At 42.9% G+C, this 17,326-nt stretch overlaps 1 protein-coding gene across 2 annotated transcripts; it reads left to right on the top strand.

The window, feature by feature from the left end:
- The first annotated feature begins 475 nt into the window (after positions 1-475).
- Positions 476-11,944, top strand: MRPS10 (mitochondrial ribosomal protein S10). Of its 2 annotated transcripts, none has more exons than XM_050789504.1 (7): positions 476-584; positions 4,168-4,232; positions 4,320-4,392; positions 6,604-6,740; positions 8,013-8,121; positions 9,789-9,878; positions 10,362-11,944. In XM_050789504.1, the coding sequence occupies exons 1-7, from the start codon at positions 537-539 to the stop codon at positions 10,443-10,445; spliced, it is 606 nt and encodes a 201-aa protein (XP_050645461.1). In that variant the 5' UTR covers positions 476-536; the 3' UTR covers positions 10,446-11,944. The 2 variants fall into 2 exon arrangements, with proteins under 2 accessions (XP_050645461.1, XP_050645462.1); XM_050789505.1 differs by having other exon boundaries at positions 500-584; positions 4,323-4,392.
- The last annotated feature ends 5,382 nt before the right edge of the window (positions 11,945-17,326 follow it).

The following is a 17,326-nucleotide window of genomic DNA, read 5'->3' as shown; positions in this document are numbered from 1 at the left end:
GACCAGCCCACAAAATAACACGGGCAATATAACGAGACCCTGTCTCTACAAAAAAATTAAAAAACAAAAAATTAGTTGGCTGTGGTGGCACGCACTTGTAGTTCAGCTACTCGGGAGTCTGAGGCAGGAGGATCACTTGAGCCAGAAGTTTGAGGCTGCAGTGAGCTATGACTGTGCCGCTGCGCTCCAGCCTGGGCAGCCGAGTGAGACCCAGTCTCTAAAAGGAAAAAATAAGTAAATAAATAAGAGAGAGAGAGAGAGAGTGTGTGTGTGTGTGTGTGCACGCGCGCGCGTATACACACACAACAATTTAAAGGTGAAAACATTAATGGGGCTTGGTAACTATCCAGGCACCGCCCAGAGCAAGGCTGGCCTCCGCCAGCCAACTGTCCCGCCCTCAAAAAGCACAGGATCGTGTCTCTATGGTTGTTCCAGCGTCTGAACAGGAGGATGTACTCTCTCCTCTTGCGGAACTCTATGGTCTGAGGACGCCGCTGTAACCCCGGAAGCAATACTGAGAGGTCGGGACCGACAAGATGGCGGCGCGGACAGCGTTCGGGGCCGTGTGCCGGCGCCTCTGGCAGGTACTGGATGGGCTAGGGAGACTAGGAGAGCTGACCGGGATAGTTGCCTTTAAGTTTCCCAGCCACCAGCTGCTCTGCCCATCAGAATTTTTCCTGATATTTATCCCTCACCTCGCGCCGTTTACAGGAAAGTGACGAGAAAGGGGCTGGTTTTATCAGAATTCTCTCATGGAATTAAACATAAGTTAATGAGTCCAGGCAAAGATAGGAACAAGAATAATCGTAGAATGTCAGAGCTGGAAAAGATTTTGTACTTTCTATGTTCCAAAACCCTTCTTTTACGTTTGCAAAATAAACTGAGGCTCAGAGAAGACAGGAAATTTGCCTCGCGAAAATTAAGAGGCTGAGCTGGTGCGAGATCTCAAACTCTTCCCATGGAACTAAATTGAGATGCTTTCCTAGCATCCAGGTTTAGAGGAAGGTCTCAAGCCAAAGGAGTGGGTTAGATATCCTCTGCACAGTTATTTGGAGGAGGAGCAAAAACTTTTCAGCAGCGGTTCTCATGCTTTTTGGCCTTGGGACCGCTTTACACTTTCGGAGTTGAGGACTCCAAAGAGCTTTTGCTTTTGTGGATTTTAGCTATCTATATTTAGCTTTTTGGAAAATAAAACTTAAGAATATGTATTGATTTAAAAGTAACACTCACTACATGTTACAACACTTTATGAAAAATATGTTTTCTGAACAAACGAGTAAGGAGCAGCAATGTTTTACATTTTTGCAGCTTTCTTTAATTTCTGGCTTCATAAAAGCTAGATTCAAATCTGCTTCTGTATTTAATCTTTTTCTATGTCACACCTCAGGCTGTCACGGGAAAACTTCACTATACACTAGTAAGAGAATGAGTGTAAAAGTTGTAAGTAACATCTTAGTTTTATGAAAATAGTTTTGATTTCCCGGACCCCCTGATAGTGTCTGAGAGACCCCACAGACGTCCTCAGACTACAGTTTGAGAACCACTGGTTTTTGTTTTGTTTTGGAGACGGAGTTTCACTCTAGTCGCCCAAACTGGAGTGCAATGACACGATCTCGGCTCACGGCAACCCCCGTCTCCCGGGTTCAAGTGATTCTCCTGCCTCAGCCTCCAGAGAGGCTGGGACCACAGGCGCCCGCCACCGCGCCGGGCTAATTTTTTTGTATTTTTAGTAGATGGGGTTTCACCGTGTTCACCAGGATGATCTCGATCTCCCGACCTCGTGATCCGCCCGCCTCGGCCTCCCAAAGTGCTGGGACTACAGGCGCAAGCCACCGCGCCCGGCCTAGACTCCCACTTTTAAACGCAGAGGTTTATAAGGCTGGGCGCGGTGGCTCATGCCTGTAATCCCAGCACTTTGGGAGGACAAGGCGGGTGGATCACTTGAGGTCAGGAGTTCAAGACCAGCCTGGCAAACATGGCGAAACCCTGTCTCTACTAAAAATACAAAAATTAGCTGAGTGTGGCAGTGGGCCCCTGTAATCCCAGCTACTCAGGAGGCTAAGGCAGGAGAATGGCTTGAACCCAGGAGGTGGAGGTTGCCGAGAATGCTCCTCTGTACTCCAGCCTGGGCAACAGAGCAAGACTGTCTCAAAAACACAAAAAAGCAGAGGTTTTATAGTGGGAGAACGTGACTGAGAAGTGTAATATTCTTGCTCCTCTTGCACAACTTGATTGTGGAGTCACTGGTATAATTGTTGGGAGGGAATTTTCTATGCAGTTCTGTCTGAAGAATGGCACATACCTCTTACCACCTTGTATTGTACCTGATTTCCTTTTTCCTTTTCTTTTCCCTTTTGTTGCAAAGAAGATTATAGAGTTATGATTTGTCTCTATCTTGAGTAAAGAGAGGAAGGACAATAAGCTAAGAATAGGCTTTTAAAACGTGGCTAGGTGTTGGTTCGCTCCTGAAATCCCAGCACTTTGGGTGACTGAGGCTGGAGGATCGCTTGAGCCCACGAGTTCAAGGCCAGCCTGGAAAGTATGGTGAAAACCCATCTCGCCGGGCGCGGTGGCTCAAGCCTGTAATCCCAGCACTTTGGGAGGCGGAGGCGGGCGGATCACAAGGTCAGGAGATCGAGACCACAGTGAAACCCCGTCTCTACTAAAAAATACAAAAAATTAGCCGGGCGCGGTGGCGGGCGCCTGTAGTCCCAGCTACTCAGGAGGCTGAGGCAGGAGAATGGCGGGAACCCGGGAGGCGGAGCTTGCAGTGAGCCGAGATCGCGCCACTGCACTCCAGCCTGGGCAACAGCGTGAGACTCCGTCTCAAAAAACCCATCTCTACAAAAGTACAAAAAATTAGCTGAGCCTGGTGGCCCGTGCTGTACTCCCAGCTACCCGGGAGACTAAGGTGGGAGGATCACCTGAACCTGGGAGGTCCAGGCCTTGATCATGCAACTGCACTCCAGCCTGGATAATAGAGTGAGACCCTGTCTCAAAAAAAACCCTGAAAAAACAAACAAAAACATACTTAGGTGACCATCAGTTGTATTAATGAAACTTCACTTATGCTAAACCTTTTTTTTTTTTTTTTTTTTTTTTTTGAGATGGAGTCTCGCTCTGTCACCCAGCCTGGAGTACAGTGGCACGATCTCAGCTCACTGCAGCCTCCGCCTCCCAGGTTCAAGCGATTCTTCTGCCTCAGCCTCCCAAGTAACTAGGATCACAGCCGTGCCACCACCATGCCCGGCTAATTTTTGTATTTTTAGTAGAGACAGGGTTTCACCATGTTGGCCAGGCTGCTCTGGAACTCCTGACCGCAAGAGATCCACCCATCTTGGCCTCCAAAAGTGTTGGGATTACAGGTGTGAGCCACGGCACCTGGCCTTATTTGCATCTTCATTGTGTTTTTAAGGATCCTATTGTGTTTCCACTTTCTCGGGTTACACTTTAAAATCTCAGGAAAGTTTACAGGAAAAAACAGTTAGCTGTTATGTTATATGCAGTAGTATAGCTTGTTTCCTAAAACTGGAAAGTCATATTCCACCAGGGGGAGCTGAAGGTAAAGGATTTGGAAATGTGGGTTTGTTGTAGCATGTGGCACAACATGCTACAACATGTTGGGTATAAGTCACAGCTCATATTTCAGTTCATTTATAAGCTAATTATCCCAGCCAAGCTAAGAAATATGCATGCTTTAAAAGATGTATGAAAGCATCAAAAGAGGGGTACTTTAGAATTTTTATTCCAACTCTTAAGTTATAAAAACAAGATATTTTATTGCTTAAAAATATTCAGGCAAAATAAGTATTTACTGAAGTACAATTAATTTGTAAAAAAAAAATGGGAAAATAAAGTCACATTTTTTTCTTGATGTCTACATAATTCATAGCTTTTTTAATGTGAGAATTGTTTTTTTTGAAAAAGTTTTTATTCCTAAACTTTAAAATAGAGATTCTCTAGTATTTTGAGACTGCTTTTTTATCATCAACTCTACCATTGTCCTCCTTAATTTTTTTTTTTTTAATGAAATCTAATTTGGCCATTTTAGTTACCCCAGTATCTTCATCTGAAATAATGAGGTAACCCTTTAGTTTTTAGTGGAAATTATGAATGGTTTGGTAGTTGACTTTAATTCTAACACATGTCCTACTTTTTTTTCTTTAGGGATTGGGGAATTTTTCTGTAAACAGTTCTAAGGGCGATACAGTCAAAAATGGTGGCTTTCTTCTGTAAGTAAACAATTGGATGTGCTAAACTGAACAAAATAGGTTATTGTGCTATTTTACTTAGGTTTCTCTTTTTTTCCCCACACATAGCAGTACCAATATGAAGTGGGTACAGTTTTCAAACCTACATGTTGATGTTCCAAAGGATTTGACCAAACCTGTGGTACGTACTCCCTGTTCCTTGGTATAAGGAGCTACATTAGCAATAGGTTTTCCTTATTATTTCATTGGGGTTTTTTTTTCCCCAAACACTCTATGAATAAAAAAATTTTGTCCTAGAATACTGGCAAATGCACAATGCATATATTCTTTTAACTCCCTGGATTGTGTAATCTTCAGGGTATCAAAGTAAGTTCTAAAAGAATAAATTATTTACCCCCAAATAACTCTGCTAATTAGCAGTCTCTTGCTTTTAGCTTGGCATAATGGAAGAGTTGTCAGAATTTGTGATGTAGAATACTTGATGTTATGTTATGGAAAAGTATTTTTCTGGTAGCCTTCAAGTCTTTGTTTTCATTTTGTGTGTTGAGCCTGGGCCTGGACGGTGCTTTATTGTTCACAGTGTGAAAATGCATTAGCACAAATAATAAACATCTAGAAGGAACTCGGTAACCCTGTAGAAGCTATGATTTCATCAATCCAGTTTTTTGTGTTACTTGTAATTTTTAAAAATCCTTCCATTTCCACCCCTCAAAAATATTAACAGTTTGGGATTTTACAGTTCTAGACATTTGTCTGTAGGTACTTATTTTGTCTGTGCACATGTCTAGTTTACTGCTCTTTTTTTTTTTTTTCTATCTTTTCTCTTAATAGATACTGGATATTTATTTATTTATTTATTTATTTATTTATTTATTTTGAGACAGAGTCTCGCTCTGTCACCCAGGCTGGTGTGCAGTGGCATGATCTTGGCTCACCTCAGCCTCCTGGGTTCAAGCAGTTCTCATGCCTTAGCCTCCCGACTAGCTGGGATTACAGGGACGCACCACCATGCCTGGCTAATTTTTGTATTTTTAGTGGAAATGGAGTTTTGCCATGTTGGCCAGGCTGGTCTCAAACTCCTGGCCTCAAGTGATCTGCCTGCCTCAGCCTCCCAAAGTGCTGGGATTACAGGCATGAGCCACCACACCTGGCCAGTACTGGATATATTTCTATGACAGTACATTTAAGCCCCAGTCGGCAACTCACATGCCTGCAGGAGCCAGGCCTATAAGAAAAGGTTGCAGAATTGGCATGGTGTGCCACTGTCTTTATAAGCAAGACTGTAGCCACTTGTTGCCCTGTGGGAAATCAGACCTAGTGATGCCAGCTTGTCTAAATCTTCCAAGCTAAACTGAATCCAGATGTTCTTGTGAAATCTTCTGATTTTTAATATTCCTAACAAATTCAAAGTATCTTTTAACACCCTGTAGGGATCAGTCAGAACAATATTGAGGCTATATTCCCCCTTCTCATCCCTCAACTCATGACACAGGCTATCAGTATATTCTGTTCTTCCAACAACTCTTTTTGGGGTAATTGAGAGTGGATATCTAGCTTTCTGGCTAGTAAGTAAATCTCCTTTCAGGAGTGAAGTGATTTAACTCTGAATCATCGGATTAGTAGTATAATTTACTGGTTTAATGGATGAATGAAATGAAGGTAATTCACCTCTTGGAAGAAAGTCAGAAGTGTCAAACCCATTATTTCTGAGGTCTTTAGGTATTAGGGTGGAAGAGGTAGAAGTTATAGGTACAGTCAGCATCATATCATTTTAATTAGAAATGAGTAATTTGTTTATTAGGGCAGGCAAAACATACATGAATAAAACCTAATAAAAAATATGAATAGAACTAGCTTGGCTTTGTATAATAATGTTTTATAATTAATAAGCGCTTTAATCTGTGTTTTCTTATTTTTTTCTTAGAGAAATACTGTGGGCTATAGCATAGGTTTACCCTCTTTCATATGTGAGGAAACCAATGTGCAGTGAGATGAGATGATTTGCCTGTTGTCCTTCAGCTACCATTAGCAGAGTTTAACTCTCAGTCCAGGTCTTCTGACCAGGCTCTTTTTATTAGGAGACCCTGAAATCCTTTCTCATTGTGAATTTGAAGCTGAATAATTATTTTAAGTTGGAAAGTTCCTTTAGTGATTTTATAGGTTGCCTTGAAAATTCTTTTGATTCACGCTGTATTTTAACAGATTCTGAGGCTCATTGTCCAGATCTGAACATGAAAGTATCTAGACACTTCAGCTAACAGTGCTGTCACTCAATGTTTTTTTCCTCATTTATTAGTAAACTCTGAAGTTTTTCAATTGAGGGTAATGTGTTAAATTTGCTAGTTATAAATATAAGAGGAACTAAAACTGAAACTTTTCTTTGGGATTGTAGATAACGATCTCTGATGAACCAGATACATTATATAAGCGCCTGTCGGTTTTAGTGAAAGGTCACGATAAGGCTGTATTGGACAGTTATGAATATTTTGCTGTGCTTGCTGCAAAAGAACTTGGTATCTCTATTAAAGTGTAAGTATGGCCTTTCCTGATCTCACCTGTTCGCTGCTATAATATGATCATCCAGGAAAGTAGTGCTCATCCCAGGAAGGTCTGAACTCTTTTTTTTTTTTTTTTTGAGACAGAGTCTGGCTGTGTTGCCCAGGCTGGAGTGCAGTGGCGCAACCTCTGCTTCCTGGGTTCAGGCAGTTCTCAGCCTCCCAAGGAGTAGCTGGGACTACAGGTGCACGCCGCCACACCTGGCTAATTTTTTGTGTTTTAGTAGAGACGGGGTTTCACCATGTTGCCCAGGCTGGTCTTGAACTCCTGAGCTCAGGCAAATTGCCCGCCTCGGCCTCCCAAAGTGCTGGGATTACAGGCGTGAGCCACCATACCTGGCCCAGTCTGAACTTTTAAAGTAGGATAGAAACTCTTGGTGGGTAGAGTTTAAGCTTGTCATATGTTATCCTAATCAGGATCATGCCTTCCTGCCCACTGGAGTTTTTAAATACTAGAATGAGTAAACAAGGAAAATGAAAGAAATCCTTTTTCTAGAAATTGCATTGATGTAAGGAGACTCAAGAAGGCCATGTTTCTGGGATCTCCATGGAGCAGGGAGGTAGAGTGGGTGAATGAACAATCGTTTTAGACCCTTTGGATGTGATGATTTTGGGCTAATATATCCATTGTTTCAAATCTTCCCTAAGAAACACCACTCACCCAGTAATTTCTTGCTTGAACAAGGTAAGTTTCAGATAGCCTTGGAGTCACTGCAGAGTCAAGCATAACTGTCTCCTTTGTCTTGTCATCTGCTCCTTCTGCTGTTGAACAAGGCCCCATCTGGGGCTTTGGCAGTCTGACCTTCTAACAAAAACAGAAGGCCACAGTTTCCCAAAATAGACTATAGTTTTGTTATTTCGATGTATCTGTAGATTTTCCTAAAACAACAGACATATAGCAGGTGTTATAACTGTGTCCACCACACTAGTGCTACTCTTCACAATTCATATGTTTGGTCAATAAAAGACTAAAGGGTGTAAAAGCAGCAGGTGTGTGTGTATGCATGCGCACTTGACATGCCAGGGCTTATTTTTGAGCCTGTGGGAAAAAGCTATTGCTGTCTGCAGTGTTTATTTTGGCCTGAGTTTTATGTAGCAATTGTTGTTCCAAATGACAGTTTTGGCAAATGGAAGTCTGTAAATGGTACTTAATGCCTATAATTGAGTGTGAGTCTGACCTACAAAATTACGGAATTATGCTTTGTTATCATAGTGACTCAGGTTTTGTTTTGTCCATTAATTTCAGACACGAACCTCCAAGGAAAATAGAGCGATTTACTCTTCTCAAATCAGTGCATATTTACAAGAAGCACAGAGTTCAGTATGAAATGAGAACACTTTACAGATGTTTAGAGGTGAGTGTATTTGAAAAATTCTGACATTTTTGAAATACCAGAAATTCACACCAGCATATAACTTTAACATTGACTAGATTGACTTCTTTCAGCAAGCCCATGTCTGTTGGTTGTACAGAAGGTAAATATCTTTTAGTGTTTATGGAAGTGTCATGGTAGGAAAAGTAAAATTAAATGAAGCCATCCTTTACAGTAGTGCGTACCTTAATTCAGGAATGCAGATTATGCCAAGATAGCATTGGAATAATTTTGCTCATATTTCAAAAATTCTAGTTAAGTTTTTACACAGTTCTAATAACTGTTTCACATACTAGCTGGATTTTCCATGTCAGTGATGCACAGCATTAGATTTTTCATTCATCTGTTACTCATTTGTGCTTCCATTAGTGCCAGCACAGTCTTGTGCTTAAGGAGAGCATGGGTTCTGGAGTTAGACTGCCAATGCCACAGTCCAAATTCTGGCACTTGACAGCTGTGTTACATGTACCTCAATTCCTCCATCTATAAAATGGGAATAATAGTGGTACCCATCTCAAAAGGTTAGTGTGAGAATTAGAATGGAAAATTTATGTAAGCACTCAGAATACTTTGATCACATAGTAAGTGATTGGTAAATATTAAAACAAGCACTCATACATCTTTTATATGGGAAGTACTGTACTAGTCATTGAGGGCACACATATAGTAAAGTCATGGTCCCTACTCTTTTTGAGATAGAGTCTCACTCTGTCACCTAGGCTGAAGTGCAGTGGCACAATCTAGGCTCACTGTAACCTCTGCCTTCCAGGTTCAAGCAGTTCTCCTGTCTCAGCCTCCCTAGTAGCTGGGACTACAGGTGTACGCTACTGCGCCTAGCTAATTTTTGTATTTTTAGTAGAGATGGGGTTTCACCATATTGAACAGGCTGGTCTTGAACTCCTGATCTCAGGTGATCCACCCACCTCGGCCTTCCAAAGTGCTGGGATTACAGGTGTGAGCCACTATTCCTGCCCAGTCCATACTCTTAAAAAGAAAAACCCAAATTTTATCCACCTGTGTCTGAGGGCACCATCTCTCATAGTACACACAGAAAACCTTATACTAACTGTATCTTATAATCTAGTCCTTTTGTCTTCAGTTGTTTTGTGAGCCTCTTGAAAGTATACTGCTTTGATACTATGCTTGCCAATGGTGTTCCATGGAGCCCAGGTTTTAAGGCAGCTGCATTTTGGAAGAAGAGGGTTTCTGGGCCATGTTGCCCCCATGCCATCAACCAAAGGATTCATCCTTTTTTTTTTTTAATTGAGATTTTATATAAGATTCTTTAGGGGAGGCCAGGCGCAGTGGCTCACGCCAGTAATCCTAGCACTTTGGGAGGCCAAGGCGGGCGGATCACTTGAGGTCAGGAGTTCGAGGCCAGCCTGGCCAACATGGTGAAACCCCGTCCCTACTAAAAATACAAAAAAAATTAGCTGGACATGGTGGCATACACCTGTAGTCTCAGCCACTCGGGAGACTGAAGCAGGAGAATGGCTTGAACCCAGGAGGCAGAGGTTGCAGTGAGCTGAGATCACATGCACTCCAGCCCGGGCGACAGAGTGAGACTCCATCTCAAAAAAAAAAAAAAAAAAAAAAGGTGTGCTTTAACAAACAGCATACATGAATCATTTTCATGTTTGATGTTTTAGTTAGAACATCTAACTGGAAGCACAGCAGATGTCTACTTGGAATATATTCAGCGAAACTTACCTGAAGGGGTTGCCATGGAAGTAACAAAGGTATAGCTTGAATTTCTACCTCTTTCAGCTGGGGCAGTGGGGCATGGTTCTGTATTGTTGTTTTGATACATTGCAACCTGGTCCTGGCCCACTGAGTAGAGTTTGCCCTAACCTGTGGCAAACTGGGAGACAGAGTTGCCACAGTGGTTGGGGGCTATCCACCCCTTGCAACAGAATCCTGCCATTTCAGCCCAAGTCCTCCGTGAACTACCTCTGAAGTTCTCCCTCCTCAATATTAGTTGTCTAGACTTGGGAATCCCATTAAGTGGCAATCCATGAAGATCACTGAGGATCAAACAGATTATATATGTGAGAGTGTTTTGTAGACCATCAAGTTTCCTTCTTTCCATTTCAAAACCCTATAGAAAGACTAGGAGGATAAAAGAAAAAAGTAAAGAGGATTTGACCAAATTAATAAGTCTGATTTATAGCCAAAAAGTTCTTTTAAATCCACATTATAGTTTTGTTTCTCTCTTTTTTTAGACACAGTTAGAACAGTTACCAGAACACATCAAGGAGCCAATCTGGGAAACACTATCAGAAGAAAAAGAAGAAAGCAAGTCATAAAGCCTCGGGGAGGCCATTTGTGCCTGAATTTGGAATGAGGGTGGGCCAGATGAGTATGTTTAAGCAGAGAGTGCTTCCAGCTGAGATGATTTGAGTCTGCCTAACTGTTCCATTGAGTTCTTGTGCCTTCATCAGCTGAGAGCAGGGAATGGCACTTTTAATGGAAGAACCACTTTTATCTGTTCTTTTTATACATGTCATTGTTTCAGTTCTGATTTCAACAAACATGAGCAAACCAGTTTGACTCAAAGTGGAAAGTGAAAATTCTATTTTGTTATGCTACTAGTGTTCAATTATTAGTTTGCACCATTTTTAATTTATGTCAGTTGATGCATCTGAAAATAAGTGCTTGAAGTGTTCACACCCTTATTTTTTTTTTTTTTTTTTTTAAGATTCCTAGAAGGAATCTTTGGTTAATTCAAATTGAGCAGTTAAAGTTTTTGGTATCTACCTTTGTGCAGGCTGGCATATGCTAACTTGGGGGTGGTAACCAACCAGTTTTATCTCATTTAAGCATTACATTTTGAATACTGTGAATATACTTTACAGCAGATCAAACACATTTATGGCATGCATTGACCTCTTCTTGGAGCCCAGAATTTTACAGAGTTGCCTACCGGGGTTACTGTAATGGAATTTATGATCTTAAGAAATTACTAGATATATTATTTATCCTATGATTCATTCATTCAATAAGATTTTATTGCATAAACTTTGCATCCAGCACTGTAGTAAGTACCCAAAATTGAATAGAAATAATGGCTTTTGAAAATTGCGCAAAGCAGGCCAGGCACAGTGGCTCACGCCTGTAATCCCAGCTCTTTGGGAGGCTAAGGCGGGCGGATCATGAGGTCAGAAGTTTGAGACCAGCCTGACCAACATGGTGAAACCCTGTCTCTACTAAATATACAAAAATTAGCCGGACGTTGTGGCGCATGCCTGTAATCCCAGCTACTCAGGAGGCTGAGGCAGGAGAATAACTTGAACCCGGGAGGTGGAGGTTGCAGTGAGATGAGATCGCGCCACTGCACTCCAGCCTGGCGACAGAGCGAGACTCTGTCTCAAACAAAAAAGAAAAGAAAATTGTGCAAAGCATAGATAAAATTTTTTCTTTATTAAGCTTCTCACTGATAAGCCTTCTTTCTTTTGGTAAATGTCACTCTGTTAGGAGATGTCTGCTTTTCCGTGAAATGAAATAGTGGCTAAAGCCCTGAAAGAGGCAAGACTACAATGGGCTGAAACAGTTGGTATAGCAACCCCAGAGAAGTGCTTCATTTTCTTTTTATGGTAGAAGCAGGTCCATGTCTTTTGTGGTTTCCTTCACATCTTTGGAGTAGTTATGACTTCTCAGTTTTTCCCTCCTTAAACTGCATTGCCTGTTCTCTTTTCCTGACATGCTATCAGGTATCAGTGTGTTGAATACATGCTGCTTGTGTATCAGACTTACGTTACTGTCATTACCATTAGAAGAATTACAGCCTTGTGCCCCATGACCTTCAGCTCAGTTGTTGACTGTCATTCATGAATGCCTAAAGCATACTTACACCAGGTATAAGCCTCAAGATCAAGAACTAGTCAATAAAACATGAGCAACATAATGGTAACTATGTGTAGCAAAGCAGCAATTTATGGCACATTGTCATCTGAAGTAATTCTTTAAAAATAAATATAGACCCGGCCAGTCCAGTCGCAGATGCTCAAGCCTGTAATCCCAGCACTTTGAGAGGCTGAGGCAGGTGGATCACCTGAGGTCAGGAGTTTGAGACCAGCCTGGCCAACATGGTGAAACCCCATCTCTACTAAAAATACAAAAATTAGCTGGGCATGGTGGTGGGCACCTGTAATCCCAGCTACTTGGGAGGCTGAGGCAGGAGGATTGCTTGAACTCAAGAGGTGGATGTTGCAGTGAGCCGAGACTACACCACAGCACTCCAGCCTGGGTGACAACAACACTTTGTCTCAAAAAAATTAAATAGGCCGGGCGCGGTGGCTCACGCCTGTAATCCCAGCACTTCGGGAGGCCGAGGCGGGCAGATCACGAGGTCAGGAGATCGAGACCATCCTGGCTAACACGATGAAACCCTGTCTCTACTAAAAATACAAAAATTAGCCGGGCGTGGTGGCGGACACCTGTAGTCCCAGCTACTCAGGAGGCTGAGGTAGGAGAATGGCATGAACCCGGGAGGCGGAGCTTGCAGTGAGGCGAGATCGTGCCACTGCACTCCAGCCTAGGTGACAGAGCGAGACTTGTCTCAAAATAAATAAATAAATATAAATCCACACCTAAACTTTTTGGGACTTTTTTACAGACACTATAAATCACTTTTATAGTGATTTATAGCATGATGTATGCATGCTCACCTCCAATGACTTCTATATGAGCTCCTTCAAAGGTGTGTGCATCTGCTTCCAGCTATTTCAGACCAAATTAACCTGTAAACCAAAGTACTTAGTTTAGGACTTCCAATTACATGTTAAAACCTTGGCTTAAGATAAATAAGCAAATGAACTACATGTGCACACATGCACTTGGGAAAAACTAGCAGTATTTTTTTTTTTTTTTTTAAAGGTGGAGTTTTGCACTGTCACCCAGGCTGGAGTGCAGTGGCGCGATCTCGGCTCACTGCAACCTCCACCTCCCAGGTTCAAGCGATTATCCTGCCTCAGCCTCCCAAGCAGCTGGGACTACAGGCATGTGCCACCATGCCCAGCTGATTTTTGTATTTTTAGTAGAGATGGGGTTTCACCATGTTGGCCAGGATGGTCTTGATCTCTTGACCTCATGATCCACCTGCCTTGGCATCCCAAAGTGCTAGAATTACAGGCATGAGCCACCGCGCCTGGCCCAAAACTAGCAGTGTTTCTTTGACAAAAGTATTTGGCATATTTGAAGCCTACTTCTTGATATAAACAAAGTTGGCATGAAGTACAGTACTGAAAAAATGTTATAAACGAAATAGTTTCTTAGCTTATCAGGATATAGCTATCCTGATAGGCTGAGAAGATTTTTGGTTTTCTTTTGTTGGTTTTAAATTAGGCCTCTGAGTAAAATGCATATCCTGAAAATTAGAATGAATGCCTGGCTCACACTTTCTGTCCATGGTGGGTGTGGGAGATGGTGAGAGAAGAGTGGATTTGATGGTATATATTGGTGCAAAAGTAATTGCAGTTTTTGCCATTAAAAGTAATGGCAAAAATATAGTATGAACCTGCCAGGAGTGGTGGCTCACGCCTGTAATCCCAGTACTTTGGGAGGCCGAGGCCAGCAGATCACCTGAGGTTGGGAGTTGGAGACCAGCCTGGCCAACATGGAGAGACCCCATCTCTACTAAAAATACAAAATGAGCAGGGTGTGGTGGCGCATGCCTGTAATCCCATCTACTTGGGAGGCTGAGGCAGGAGAATCCCTTGAACCCGGGAGGTGGAGGTTGCGGTGAGCTGAGATCGTGCCATTGCACTCCAGCTTGGGCAACAAGAGTGAAACTCCGTCTCAAAAAAAAAAAAGAAAAACAAAATAGAATGACCCAGAAGGCAGGTAGGAAGTGAGATGATCTTTTTTCTTTTTTTTTTTTTTTTTTTTCTTTTGTAGAGACAGAGTCTTGTTCTGTTGCCCAGGCTGGAGTGCAGTGGTACAGTCAAAGCTCACTACAGCCTCGAAGGGCTCAAGGGCTGTTTCCACCACAGCCTCCCAAGTAGCTGGGACTAAATGTGTGCACCACCACACTCAGCTAATTTTCTTATTTTTTGGAGTCGGGGATCCTGCTCTGTCGCCCAGGCTGGAGTTTAGTGGCATGAACACAGCTCACTGCAGCCTTGATCTCCTGGGCTCAGGTGATCGTCCTGCCTCAGCCTCCCAAGTAGTTGGAACCACAGGCATGCACCACCACACATGGCTAATTTTTTAATATTTTTGTAAAGATGGGGGTCTCACTTTGTTGCCAAGGCTGGTCTCAAATTCCTGACCTCAAGTGATTCTTCGGCCTTGGCTTCCCAAAATACTGAGATTACAGGCATGATCCATCATGCCCAGCCTATATTTTCTTCATAGGAAATACAATCATGTTCTGATCTAAGAGTCTTAGTGTAACTACAGATGTCTGGTAAGACAGACTAAACTAGTTCAGTACCAAGTTTCAGTGCTTTGAAAGAATGGCATATATTCCTGGCCCTATGACCATTTAAACATGCCACAGTGAATACATAAAGCAATCATTTTAAATTATTAGTCTTGGCTGGGCACGGTGGCTTACGCCTGTAATCCCAACACTTTTTGGGAGGCAGAGGTAGGCGGATTATGAGGTCAAGAGATCGAGACCATCCTGGCTAACACGGTGAAATCCCGTCTCTACTATAAATACAAAAAATTAGCTGGTCGTAGTGGCGGGCGCCTGTAGTCCCAGCTACTTGGGAGGCTGAGGCAGGAGAATGGCGTGAACCCAGGACGGGGAGCTTGCAGTGAGCCAAGATCATGCCACTGCACTCCAGCCTGGGCAACAGAGCAAGACTCCATCTCAAAATAAATAAATTAATAAATTATTAGTCTAGTTTCTTAACATTTCTAGTTGTCTGCAACCATCCCTGTCCTACATTACATTATTAAGTTAGTTCTATTACAATACTAATGAATAACCTAATAGAGCAAACATGGACTTTGGAGTCAGACAGACATGAGTCAGATAAGAGTTCAAACCCACTGACTGCTGTAAACTTGGGCAAGAGATTTAACCCTGTCAGGGCCTCATTTTACTCATTAGTACGGTAATAATAAGTCTGTAGGAAATAATACCTACATACTTACATTTGACTATATTTAATACTCCAGCTTAATAAGATTGGAGTATTCAATAACTGATAAAGCACCTTGCACAGTATTGAGCAGGTAACAGACATTCAGTAAATGGCAGTACCAATCTGATGATAGTTAGATGCTTGTGTGCTATACTGTTCAAGAACCAGCTGGAAAAGACCTCAGATTACCTCCAGGGTAGGGATAACATTTATCTTAGAGTTCTTGTTTTTTTTGGTTTTGTTTTGTTTTGTTTTTTGAGACAGAGTCTCACTCTGTCACCCATGCTGGAGTGCAGTGGCGCGATCTCAGCTCACTGCAAGCTCTGCCTCCTGGGTTCACTCCATTCTCCTGCCTCAGCCTCCCGAGTAGGTGGAACTACAGGCACCTGCCACCATGCCTGGCTGATTTTTTGTATTTTTTTTTTTTTTTTTTTTTGAGACAGAGTCTTGCTCTGTTGCCCAGGCTGGAGTGCAGTGGCGCAATCTCGGCTCACTGCAAGCTCCACCTCCCGGGTTCACGCCATTCTCCTGCCTCAGCCTCCTGAGTAGCTGGGACTACAGGCGCCCGCCACCGCGCCCGGCTAATTTTTTGTATTTTTAGTAGAAACGGGGTTTCACCATGGTCTCGATCTCCTGACCTTGTGATCCGCCCGCCTCGGCCTCCCAAAGTGCTGGGATTACAGGCGTGAGCCACCGCGCCCAGCATGATTTTTTGTATTTTTATTAGAGATGGGGTTTCACTGTGTTAGCCAGGATGGTCTCCATCTCCTGACTCGTGATTCGCCCACCTTGTTCTCCCAAAGTGCTGGGATTACAGGTATGAGCCACTGCGCCTGGCCCTTAGAGTTGTTTTTGAGACAGGTCTGGCTCTATCACCCAGTCTGGAGTGCAGTGACAATCTTGGCTCACTGCAACCTCTGCCTCCTGGGCTTAAGTGATCCTCCTACCTCAGCCTCCTGAGTAGCTGGGACTACAGGCACGTACCACCACACTCAGCTAATTTTTCTTTTCTTTTTTCTTTTTTTTTTTTTTTGGAGAAACAGGGTTTCGTCATGTTGCAGGCTGATCTCAAACTTGTAAGCTCAAGCAATCTGCCAGCCTCAGCCTCCCAAAGTGCTGGGATTATAGGCATAAGCCACAGCACCCAGCCACAAACGAAAAATCCTTTGATGTTTATTAACACACTAAAGTACTTACCGTTGTCCTTATTTTACAGGACAGAAAACCAAGGCTTAGAGAGTTGTTATTTGCCCACTCAGTCACCCTTTCAGCTTACAGATAAAGCTGTTAGTGACAGGGTCAGCCCTAGAACCTAATTTGTAAGCAGGCTATGAGGTACTCAAATATCCACATACTAAATTTATGCAGAATATTCAAAGCTAAATTCCAGCTTTGTTCATCTCTCACATTACCAAAATGTACTCATTTCATCTAAAGCAGGGGTGTCTAATATTTTGGCCTCCCTGGGCCACATTGAAAGAATTGTCTTGGGCCACACAAAATACACTAACACTAACAATAGCTAATTTAAAAAAAAAATCATGAAAGAAAATCTCAATGTTTTAAGAAAGTTGGCCGGGCGCGGTGGTTCAAGCCTGTAATCCCAGCACTTTGGGAGGCCGAGACGGGCGGATCACGAGGTCAGGAGATCGAGACCATCCTGGCTAACACAGTGAAACCCCGTCTCTACTAAAAAAATACAAAAAAATAGCCGGGCAAGGTGGCGGGCGCCTCTAGTCCCAGCTACTCGGGAGGCTGAGGCAGGAGAATGGCGAAAACCCAGGAGGCGGAGCTTGCAGTGAACTGAGATCCGGCCACTGCACTCCAGCCTGGGTGGCAGAGCGAGACTCCGTCTCAAAAAAAAAAAAAAAAGTTTACGAATTTGTGTTGGGCTGCATTCAAAGCTGTCCTGGGCCGCATGCAGCCCGCGGGCCTCCAACTGGATACGCTTGCTCTAAAGCAATTGACTGAGAGGAAAAATTAATGAATAAAGGCAAGAAGCAAGATTTAGGTGGTCCCACTGCTGAGACTGGTCCTGAGGGAGGGGGCAACACAAGAGTTTAGGCGTCAGCAAGGGGAATCCAACTCAGTCA

This window comes from Macaca thibetana, chromosome 4 (assembly GCF_024542745.1).
Source record: "Macaca thibetana thibetana isolate TM-01 chromosome 4, ASM2454274v1, whole genome shotgun sequence".
Classification (NCBI taxonomy): domain Eukaryota; kingdom Metazoa; phylum Chordata; class Mammalia; order Primates; family Cercopithecidae; genus Macaca; species Macaca thibetana.
The sequence above is the reverse complement of the archived record's forward strand: the minus strand, read 5'-3'. Positions and strand labels throughout refer to the sequence as shown.